The 13,061-nt window shown below is 26.9% G+C and overlaps 1 protein-coding gene across 3 annotated transcripts in view; it reads left to right on the forward strand.

The window, feature by feature from the left end:
• The window catches only part of vn (membrane-bound neuregulin protein vein), a 287,263-nt gene that overhangs the window by 175,691 nt on the left and 98,511 nt on the right, over window positions 1-13,061 (forward strand). For all 3 annotated transcript variants that reach the window (XM_011505896.1, XM_011505895.1, XM_011505894.1), the window contains exon 4: window positions 6,995-7,103. In XM_011505896.1, the coding sequence (XP_011504198.1) occupies window positions 6,995-7,103 (109 nt within the window). The remainder of the gene's footprint in view (window positions 1-6,994; window positions 7,104-13,061) is intronic.

Here is a 13,061-nt window from a genome sequence, read left to right on the forward strand (position 1 = left end):
GGTTAAGAACGACAGATACTACATTAGCTACGGGAAAACCAATTTTAATTTGCACTTTTTCTTGTCAGCTTTATTATTGTATATATAGTGAGTAATACGAATAGGATTACTCTGTTAATAAATACGTTTGTAAGGGTATGAATGAATTATTAATTATACAATTCACGTAGAATATCGATTTCATTCCCTTCCTATCATAAATTTAAAAAATATTATTTCAGAGGAGTCTGATGGGTTAAATTTCAATTAAAGTTTTAGTACGGCTTTGTTTAGTCACTTAATTGAAATTTTAAGTAAGCGTTTATTCTTTCTTATATCGATTGTTCGATATATAAAAGTGCTACAATTTTAAGTTGTTAAATATATAATAATAATACGAAATATTATAATTCTAAATAGAATATTGATTCAAAATAATATATTATTACTATATACTTATATTAAAAGTCAATTAAAATGATTTATACAATATCAGAGTTAGTAATTAAAAATTAGTTGATAAAAATTAGGTAATCATCAACTATCAACTATCAACAAACACTTTGAATACGTTAAACATTGACATAGCATATGCCTTGGAATGTTTCAACTAAATTTTTATATTAAACATACTATTCAATTAATAAAGTTAAACAAATTAAGATTATTTAAATTGTGAAATTAATAATAACAATAACTCTAAATGATAAAAATATCTATTTCAACTCAAGTTTTCAATTTTTAAATGCATTGAAAAAGTTAAATAATGCTTAAAGTAAAAAATATTTTATGAAAATGAGAGTATCCTTAGAAAAAAACAGTGCTTGAATATGTATAAGCAAAACAAATGATTAAAGGGATAGAGCAAAGTCTTTAAACAACGAATGAAAAATACTTAACTCGGATTTATAACGCAATTCGTAATATCGACCTTTTCCCGCTTTTATATCCGCTACAAGTACACGATATAGCTTACAGACACTCTTTTCAAGGTAGATGTCACACAGCAGGACAAAGTCGGGCCGAAGCCAAAACAGAGATAAACGAAAGGGACAGGCGGGCATTTAGCACGTTTCCGTATATTACAGCTTCTACAGAGCGAGTGCCCCCGGAACAATTTGTCTCCAAGCATTTTTCACAATATACATCAGTGCTTGTGTTTATTTTTAAGGAGAGGGCAATACGAGAACTGCATAAATTCACCGAAATGGAAAAACGGGAGTGGGGAGCGTGGCTATGCACAACAGGCAACTCGATTCAAAATGATAATTTTCAGGTGACGAGAATTTGTTATGTGTACAATATGCTACGTCTCGGCATTTAACCTTTTGAATGTCGACTAACCAGCCAGTCTGTGGGCATGTATGTGTGCGCTTTTGACCATACTTTTAAAGTTCCGGAGATAAAAATTGTCGCCAATGCTATTAATATCTGTCCCTCTAAATCTAGACTACTTTACACTTTGAGAAGATATTAAAATTTGTTCAAGAATTTATGATCTTTTTTAATAATAACAAAATAAGCAATTTAAAAGCGCATATTCAGGGAATACTTTTACAAAATTAATTTTAAATATAATCTTTAATCTTAATGCCAAATGGAAATAAAAATCTTTTAATATCATAAGCGTCAACATAATACATTTACTTTTTTATCACAATTTTAATGTCATCATGTTTGAAAACCGTCATAATATCTTAGCGAAAAGCATATATGTAAGAAATTTTAAGAAGGAACATATATGTTATAAAACTTGTTTCTTTGTTTGTAGCAGTACACTTTTAGAAAAACGCAAATGTACTAGAAAATATAAATATATATAAAATGTCTTCTGAGTTTAGTGAAATAAAAATTTTTAAAAAACATTCTATTTAAAACGTTAAGCTTCGTATTCGCAAAGGAAATTGAGAAAAATATAACTTTATCATCACATAACAATAACGGTATACAAAACTTGATTTCCTTTACATAATTCTTAGACTAAAGGCAGAACTAAAATCAGACTGTCTTTACTCCTTGCACACTTCCAAATTTCTTTTGTACATAATTACATAAGCCTATTAAGCATGTATACATTATGACAAATGTACTATGCAGTACAGTTAAAATTTATACAATTAAATATAAAAAATTAATACATAGATTTATTGTATTTAATCTTTGAAACAAATTTTAAAAATATTTTTTGTAACCAAGGGGATAGTTCGTAAACTGAATTTACGCATTCATTAAAACAAAAAATCTTTAACCATAGTAAACTTTTTTCTATGTAATAATGGTATATATTTTTTACGGTTATTAAGAACTTTATTCTTCTAGTTTATGTAATAATTATTACACAAAAATAATGTTTTCATTCGTGTATTCATTTGGTTATTCATATAAAATATACGAATAAATTTTATTCGGATCTAAACTATTTTTGTTTTGTAAGACATTTTATTTTTGTAAGTAATGAATATAATTAAATTACTATACATGTTATTAATTATCTTTTATTATGAAGTAAATTTATCAACTATACGAAGTTGTTGTTCGATAAAAAAAACTACATTACTATAGACGTATATTGATTTTATTACTGTTAAATTACAAATTATACATTAGAGTATCAAAAATCTTTATTATAGTCCTTAACAATATTATAGTTCTTACGTTATTGCTCACGTAATAGCTCCAAAGTATAAGTACTTTAGTAAAAGTTAACAACACATTGACAGATATTTTGTAATTTTCACACGTTCTTGCACATTTACTTCACCTCACAGCACTATTTTCTAGAAAAGCGATAATTTGGTCACGCGATTTATCGAAAAAATCACACAAGCAATTATCGTTCATTTCGAAAAATTAATTAGCTCTTAAAGGCTATAAAATTGATAGAAATAAGTGTATCTATACGTATGTAGTTTGATATTGTATAGATATTACATCCTCGTATGAACTGCAATCACCCGCAGAATCTTTTAAATTATGAATTCTGGGCGCAGAGAATCGCCGGAGGATCGTCCGCATCACTGCACAATGTCAGCAATATTTTTATATATCAAATTGCCTAGAGGGCCTGATAAATCAACCATGTCGCAATTTAACATATCTTACCTAGATAATAAAATTAAAGTATCAACTTGAAGAATTTACATTACATTATCAATAATTCATAAGAACGAAAAATTTTCTAACTAACATTTCTATGGTACTTTAACTTCAATTTTTGCACTTTACATATTAAATAAAGAATTGGAGTATGTAATATACAATTCATTGTTTCTTAAATTTTCAACAATTTTATTGGAACTGTCCGAACGTTGATGTAATGATTCAAAAAGTATGGAATATTCATAAATTTTTTTCATACAGCGTTCAAAGATTTACTAACTATTTATACATGCATGAATATTTTTAATTTATTAGTTGCGTTTTTTATCTCTAAACTCCTCTCGACGAATGAATATCCTTTGTGTTCTTGGAAAAGTCATCCAGATTAATGATATATTCACAGCAGGGATAGATATTTTATTGTATAATGTACGCAAACATGCACGTGAAAGAATAATCTCTGGAACTTTTGATACGTTCATTTATAATATAAAATTAAGTATTATTTCAGTATAATGGATTCCGGAAAATTTATAGTGTTATAAATATATAGAATTGGAAGGATTTATAATTACCTTCTATGGTAAAATGATAAATTTAAAATTAGTTCTATGTTTTTAAGAAAAATGATAGAGTTTTTAAATATCTTATAATTTATGAGAACTTCTTCTAATTTATGTCATTACGAATTAATGTTTAATCTTTAAGTAGCTTATAAAAATGCTTACACTTAGTGCAGTATAATAAAAATCAAACCATATTTGTATTATTAATTTTGTAACGATAATATCTGCAGAATTGAAATTGCATGAAATAATACATAATTATTCATGATTTTGAATTCAAATTACACTAATGCTGTTCAAATTCGAAAGCTCGTACATAGGAAAATGTTAATATTGTTAACCTTTAGACAGTCACGTTGATTTAGGCAAGTCCAAAGAATTTATATAAATGTTCATACGTTAAATATTGGTTTAGATTATGTATTCTATAAATTTCTATATTGACTAAATTAACTTCAATTTTAGAAACATACATATAAACAAATCTTATAAATACTTTATAATTAAAATAAGCAAATCATTTTTTTATTTATTTAATACAAAATCTATATTAAATTGAGAGATCATTTAAATTAATTTTATTCCTTCAATAATTATAATTACGTAATTGCATAAGAAATTTAAACTTATAGTTTATAAGTTTATAAATGTGAGCAATTTTCTATATATAATATATTATAGCTTTTTAGACTATAAAATATCGTTTAATTTTAAGGAACAGACTTATTGATAAAAAATTAATTCACATAATTAAATTACTTATTCACAAAAATATAGTAAAGGCACGAAGATGTTTTCTATCTATACGTAATGAATCTATAAATAATAAAACTGTATAGAAATAGATGAAAAATATGAAGATTATAAGTTGTGTAAAGCGAAGTCTAATGATTTGTATTTTAAACTCCTGAAAAAATATATATCTTAAAAATATAAAAATATATATCTATATATTTTTTAAATATGAATGAATATTAGTTTATATGAATTTCCATTTTATCTTTTTGCATATTATTACTTGATGCTCTTCACTTCATATTTATTTATAATGCTCAGAACATCAAACTTTAAAGTTACAAATTAAAAACCAAAATTAAAAGCCTAACAAGTCCAACAATTAAATTTTCCTGTAGTCATCAATTACTGACTTGCTTGAACATTCAACATAAACGTAAACAATTACATTCGTTTATTATTTGTTAATGTTTTGTATTATTTATTAACATTTTTTTAACTTTAAATATTTATTTAATATTGACTGTTATCTTTCTAATTATTGAATTATACGGGATAAAAACTTGTTTTAAATTAATAAAAATCAAACGAGGTAAAATAACAATAATAATTCTTTATTGTGAATTATTAATAGTTACAACTATGCAACAATAAATTCAATATCATACAACAATTTGAATTTTTTCGGGAAATATTTTTATTAAGCAAAATATGTGTTATATTTCCAACAATACCCATAAAGGCTTGTCAGAGCAATAAGCCAATCAGAAAAAACGAGCAATTATTGTACATATAAGTACTGATAAAAAAATACTCTTTTATTAAGAATACAAAAATATAATCGACGATAAAAAATACTATTTGATGAGTGCATGGATTTCTCAGCGTTGCTATATACATTGCTTTTGAAAAAATCTTAAAGCCGGGCGTATAAAATATGCAAGTTGTATTATAGCCGACCTAGGTATAGATGGGCTCCTAAGTATCGTAAGAACGCGAGCCAAGAGACCATATCGGTGAAATTATGTTGGTTCTAAATCGATGACGTCAGGCAAGTGGCAGAATTGGAACGCGGTCCACTAGCCATCCCCCAATATACACATATGTTGAATGCTTGGTTATCACTAGCGCGTTTTCCAAGACTCAATGACCGAGAAAAAGTTAGGATGCATTTATATACCTCCACGTTGTCCTCGGATATTTTCGCATGTCCGTCCATCGAAAAGAAAATTGAAATTTCGAGGCTAATGCTCCTATACTCTGGTTTTAGCTAAAAGCTATGCATACCCCATCTGATACTTGCCGCGGCTTTAAACAAATACTACTTGCTTCTCGTTATCTGTAATGAGGAAAAATGGATCCTTAGTATTATGAATATGCCTGGCCAAGGCTCTTCAAGCTTTAATACCTTTTTTCCTTCCTTCCAACTTTCTACTTACTTTTATCGTATTTTCTCTGTCGTACTTCTACAAAGTCCATCAATAGTGTAAAATATACGAATTAAAATCGTGTGATTTCTATTAAATGCTACAAAATCTATACATTTTGTAACTTTTAAAGTAAAATATTATTTATTGAACCCCCTGAGTACATTAATAAAACGAATAACGTTAAAGTATTTTTATACTCTGAAGGTATAGATAATAATTTTTTATACGACTATTTTATATTAATTCTGATAAATCAGTGACAAATAAATATGTTTAAAACAAATATATACATATCAACGCGCTAGTGGTGGGTATATGTATAGTATTCTATATTATAAGAAGTATTCGAACAATTTTATTATTATTTGAAATACAGATAATTTATAATAAATGATAATTCGGTATAAAAAAAAAACATAATTAACCATATTATTTTGATACAAAACATAAATTATTTTAACAATTTACGTTAAATGTTAGTTGTTAAACCTTGAACAAAGCAATAACAAATATTTAAAATTTAATCATTTTTCAAATATAATCTTATAATAAGATCTTGTAATTCTTGTAGATCTTGCAAATAATAATGTAATTGTTATCTTTAAAAAATTATATGAGAAAAGTATATAAAATAAGTTAATAAAAACACTTTCATGTTAATTTAAAAAAAAAAAAAAACTTACATATATTTCGTAACAGAACATTATCCTACCTTTCACCAACAAACTAATTTTATTAAAGATAAGTATAGTAATAAATCTAACTTTTTCATAAAGTACATAATAACATGAAAAAATGTTCTAGTACATTAAAATTAATTTCATAATTTTCCAACTCTATATTTAAAAAAGTAGAAAAATATACAGTAATTTGCTAAAACAATTCATATTTCATTAGCGCAGTAATGAAATTAATTTTATTTCTAAAAATGCTACTCGTTGATTAATTTAATTGATCATTGCTAAAATTATCAAAGCGTGTAAGCCTCTATATATAAGTATATTTTATTACATACATTTATATAATAAAGTACAACCTTGCATTGATAATGATCTATAATGCAATGAAAAAAATAACAGCAACCGATTAATCTCTTATAACTATGTATTGATAAGGTAAATTAGTGGAGGCTTGTTAAATGAAAATTTATAGGAAGTTTATTATGTAATAAATAATGTTTTTTAGCGACAGCGGCGTGGTTGAGGCAAGAGCAGCCCTGTCCGATCGCAGGAGACTTTTGTATGAACGGTGGTACCTGTTTGTTTTTCGAGACAGTCGGAGAGCCAGCCTGCAGGTAAAACTACTTAATTATTTTCGTTATCTTTTTATTTGCTTATAAATATAAACATCATATTTAGTTTAGTGAATGCAAAATAATATTTGAAAATAAATGTTAAATATTAAACGAAAATTTATTCATTGTATTTATACGGTATATTAGATTGCATTCATAAATTTATTATGCTGTTACACTGCCATTTTTAATAAAACTAACATATTTGTAATTGCTTGCATTTATTGAGTTAATAATTACAATAAATTTATCAAAAACATGGCTTGTTAAAATCGAAAAATATTCTTATAGTATGAAAATTGTTAGTAGTACAAGTTATTCATTCTATTATTATGATCTATTGTCCAGCGACTAATCAATTAACTTTTTATTCAATAAAACAACAGAGCGTTTTGTAAAAAAACGGCGTTTATTTTTATCTTGCTCACAAATATAATAGTATATAAAATACATATATACAGAGACAAGCACGCACCTAAAAGCATGGGTACACAAACTTTACAAAGCCAATTTTCTGTTCATACTTCACAATTGCCGCAGCAGTGGCACTGCACATTCATGCACTGAAAATTTCGTTATATCGTTCTAACGTGTAGCTCCGCTTATTCTATATAGCGTCCGTTCGTTCGAATTACTCGCCCAACATAGAAGGCGGAGCTACCGTCTCACCCCCAACGGTCAGAGGAGAAGTAAAAAAGAGAGGCTACTCAGTGAATTATTCGACCTCCTGGTCCTTTTCCTTCTTTCTCCACTCCTCAAAAAAGGCTTGCTAACTGTTAACACGCTATCGGCCTCCGCAATCGTTGGAGTGAACAAGGAAACGAAAGCAAACGAGAAGAAGAAAAAGTAGCCAAAGAAAACGGAACACTGGCTGTTTCCATTCTTGACCCCTGCGTTCCTTCTCCTCTTTCCGGGGCGTTCTAATCGAACTGTTTGCTCGACGAGAAGTAGAGATTGACTTCGACGAGTGCGTCCGCGCAATTCTTATTTACGGCCTCGCGCACTGTCCGACTTTCTCTTTTTCTATTTCTCACTCCTTCTCAATCTCTTTTTCCATTTTGTTTTGCCCTTTCACTCACTCGCCACTTTTCTTAACCCAGGGATCAACCTCGACTACTTGGCTGCTTCATTCTCTGTTCTTATTTTATCAACGCTTTTCTCATTTCAAACTAGACTCGAACGAACTTCACTGAAAGTCTCAAATATAACAGTGGAAGGTGATTTTCTAAGAATTTCGCAATCTTAAGAAAAATCGACCAGTAACGTCAGAAAAAGAAATCTCGAAGTTCTACCACATCTAAATTCTACGATAATATACTACACAATAATTTCACAAAATGTTTTGAAAATAATCTATGATTTGTTATTATATAAGATATTATTATAGGGCTCCTTCGAATTTTGATTATTTTTGGAAATAACTAAAATTTGAAAAAAACTTATGTAAGCTATTTAATAATTAGTATATAATTTTATCAAATATTTCAGAATGATTCTAATTATTCTTATGAAAAATAAAATGAAATTGAAATAAATTTTTCAATATTCGATTATTTATAAAACTAAAATAATTTACAAATAATGTACCTTAATTTTTATTAAAAATATTCTTTTTTTTTATAAATAAAATAAAATAATCTATTATTCTATCTATTTAAATTTTTGCAAATGTATTTTCAACTATTAATAAAAGTTATTCAAATTAGCTGTATTATAAGCAGTAACTGTAACTCTTGTGGATTTGGCATATCATTTCGGCAATCTGTCAATCAAGATAATACATTCATTTAACAAACCTATCTTTTCCTCCTTCAAATATCACTTTATGCCTACAAAGTAAATTCCATAAGATCAATCATATTTTTTCAACTTTTTTCTATATTTAATTATAATATTATCACTTGTAGTACACAATTAGAATATAAAACGATTGTTCTAATTTATGTAGTAATAGTAAGAAAAATTATTAATTTTTAATTTTATTCACGTTTCCCTTAGTCTATATACTCAAATTGAAAATTTGGTTTTGGCTTTAACAATTATTTCAATTTTAACGCTTTCAACGTTTGTAAATCCGTTAATTCCCATGCGCTGACATTAAATTAAATTGACGTTCAAATAATGAAATGCATTACGTGTTGATACGTCAGAAATCCTCGGAAAATTTTTGATTTAATTTAAACACTTAGTTATTTAAACTGTAAATTGCATGTATATTTAATAGAATTTCAATATTCATGCAGCCTATTGAAAGTAATTTGTAGAAAATTAATTATTAGTAATGAAAAATTATTTTAAATATTTTAAAATAATACCTACAAAATCTATGCTTTTGAATTATATTTTATTACTCAGTTTTTTAAACTCCTTATTCAAAATTATATCTAATAATCAATAATATAACATATAATTATTAGTGTAAATAATTTTTGAATATTCTAGTAATTAATAAATTCATCGGATAGGTTTGAAAAATAATAAAATAATACAAAATTACATAAAATCTCATTTAATATTTAAATTTAAAAATGTACTTAAATATTAGAAAGACTAAAGATATATATTTTAGTCACAAAGGAAGCTTGTGAAACAACTCATCAATTTCAATTAATATTTTAGTTAACATCTAAATTAAAATATGTTTCTGAAAAATGAAAAGAAAACACTAATATAATATTAAATTAAATAATTATATTCCATTTGTAATAATTAGTAAATAAAATAAATTTTTAAAAGTCATAATTAAAATATAAACCAACAATCTTTTTAAACTTAGTACCATAATGTATACATGATAAATATATATAAATTTTCTGGATCGTATTTCTAATACCATTGTTTATATTTTACATAACCATACATTTTGCATAAAACACTTAAGTTGGTCTTATACTTGAACTACGGGCTTCTGCTAATATTGCTGAAAAACATTAAAATTTAAATAATCCATACTGGGATCATACACTTGGATAAAGTTTAAAGAAATGTCTATAAAGGTAAAGTTCATTGCAATAGAAGGTGTCGCTCTATTCTTTAAATAGAGCTGTCTCATAAACCATGGCTAAAACTCTATCAAAATACATCTTTTTTCTGGAGTGCGTATCCATGTATTTACATTTTGACTTTCATATTTGATTAATCAATATGAGAGCAGTTTTCTATACGGCCTCGCATGCCTAAATTCCTAAAAATATTCTCCAACATATATGCCATATGCGAAAGAAGCATTGTATCTTCGGTCGTGTTCACATGCGTACAATAGAGCCATCAGCTTGTAAACTCGCGGGAAAATGTACGGAAACTTACTTTATCGTCTCAGAGTCTTCGACGCGCAGTGTTCGAGACCCCTTAAGCTCCTGTCTCGTTTTCACCTTAGCATGTGTTTATGCATGCCCAATGTCATTGCATACATTACCCTGAAGCTGCCGCGCTTCTTGTCCTTGTTCTTCCCTTCGCGCTCTTCTAACCAAGCGTCGACGGCCCTGGGAAACTTGTTAAACAAATTTATCTAAGCGATTTGACGCTACCACCGTACCTATAATAAAAGAGACTTTCCTCAGGCTACATTGAGTTGCCTAAAGGAGAAAGCAGCAACATGTGTGGAAAACGTAGAAGCTCCCATTAGAAACCTCCAACGTTGGAATACGGGATCAGGTCAAGCGTTACCGCTGCCCAGTCAAAGGGAACGTGAAAACCACCGTGTATAGTCGAAAGCGAAACCACTATCTCCATTCTTATAGCCGTTAGCGTGTGAATAACAAAGGCCACATTTTCTTATACTACAATTATAATATCCTTTATGAGAGCTTTGTATTGTAATGAAACAAAAGAGTCTGGAAGTAGAAAATATATGATGATTAAATCGCCCGCTGCAGCATATTATCAATTACATTCCATTGCGACTAATCTATTCTAATTCCAACTTGCATGAAGAACAAATATAAAATTTCCACTCTCATAATAAACTATTATAATTTTCAATAATATTAAGCAATAATAACAGTCCCTATAATGGTATCCCTCTCTCTCTCTCTCTCTCTCTCTATATATATATATATATATATATATATATATATATAGAAATTCCAAATGTGACATCTTACGAAATTATGAAAATATAAGTTGTACGAAAATAAAATGATAGAAAAGTATTTAGGATCTAACTGGCTATTAAAACTAAAGAATATTATGGAAGGGAGCTAGGAAATTACATAATCATGAGAATGAGTAACTCTATAGTGCATATCACATGAAAAGGCTAATTAAATCACATACATTAAAATAAACGTGTCGTGCAATTAATGCGAAAAATAAAAGAACCACATACAAAGTTATAGAAGAAAAACGAGGGAGTCAACAATTACTAACTTTAATAAATACTAGCTTTAAAAATAATATTAAAATAAATAATGTGATAAATAATATGTCAATGTTCATCAATGTCAATGATCAAATTTCAATGTTGAACATTTTTTTATTGCGTACAATCAGAAAATTATAATAACTTACATTTTAAATAAAAATTGATAGCAATAAGGAAATTTTAGATATATATAACATACTATAGTATACTTTCATTTTGCTTATTTATAGTTCGAATAACGTAGCTTATTTAATAATTTTATATTTTATACGATAAAATACAGTGAAATTATATCTAATTATATATAATTCTCAAACTTTAACTAATAAGAAGGTTTCTTTGAAAAGATTTAGCCAGATACATATTAATAGTAGAATTTGCATTAAAAGTTGCAGTAGAATTTAAATTAAAAGTTTTATACACCATATACAGACTTCTATATTTTGAACTATATAACATTTTAATTGTTTTATTTATTCTTATCATATAAATTGTATTGTTACATGATTACATGTCATGAAATCATTTAGATATATTGATAAAATCAAATACCTATAAAATATACAAATCATATATATTGTATATAAAACCTTCAAAATGGCTAATTAAAAATATTTTCAAATATTATCTTTTACAATTAATATAATCGGTTTTATTCACAATTCAGTATTATTTCATTATTAAAAAAGAGTATGAACAATTAAATTTACAAATACATTATTTTTATTAAACAATTCTTAATGAAATTTCTTATATAATCGATTTAAATTATAAAATTCATATTAATTCATTTTTCAAAAATTATATTGTTTATTAAAATTTCTATATGAAAACCTTCAATTGCCCTTGATAAGTTATTTTAAAATACTTTCTACTTTAATTATCTATGAATTGATAAAATTAAATATTCAAATAAGGAAAAATTTATTTAGGATAGTTTTGTTGCTTAATACCGACGCGTAGTCATTAAATTTTCAATTGAAAAGAAATTTAATATTTCAAAAAAAGCTTACTACATTAATTACTTTTTGATCTGCTAATATTTAATTTTTTTTTATTTTATTAAGTGAAGATATTTTATTTTATTTTTAAATCCGATAATGAACAAAATTATTGAAGTTAGAGATATAAAAAATATAATGCACAGGCGGAATAATAAATTTGTAAAAATTTTAAATACATAATAATAGTGAAATATTATTAAATGACGATCAGAAGTAATTTATAATAATATTGTGCATTTTTAAGGAACCGAATGAATTAATTCGGATTAATATTTTAGCGTTTGAAATAGGGAAAAATATCAAATATAAATCAAAGCTTGCTACATGTCATGAAGAATGGGAAATAGCAATCGAAACTTGTAATCTTTGATAGAATTGAGAAAAGACCAACACCTCCTCGTTCTCGAAATATCAATGCTATTATAGTGATTTCGAGCACATTCTCAATCAGCGCTCAGCCGCATACAGTAACTTCCCGTCTGCTACCGTGTTGACGAGGGTTTATCGAATCGCGAAAAGTAAACTAGGATGGTCCATGAGCCGACAGATGTGGATAGCGGATAGGTCGACGATGAGAAAAGCTAAGTATAG

Source organism: Ceratosolen solmsi, unplaced genomic scaffold (genome assembly GCF_000503995.2).
Source record: "Ceratosolen solmsi marchali unplaced genomic scaffold, CerSol_1.0 scaffold7, whole genome shotgun sequence".
Lineage (NCBI taxonomy): Eukaryota > Metazoa > Arthropoda > Insecta > Hymenoptera > Agaonidae > Ceratosolen > Ceratosolen solmsi.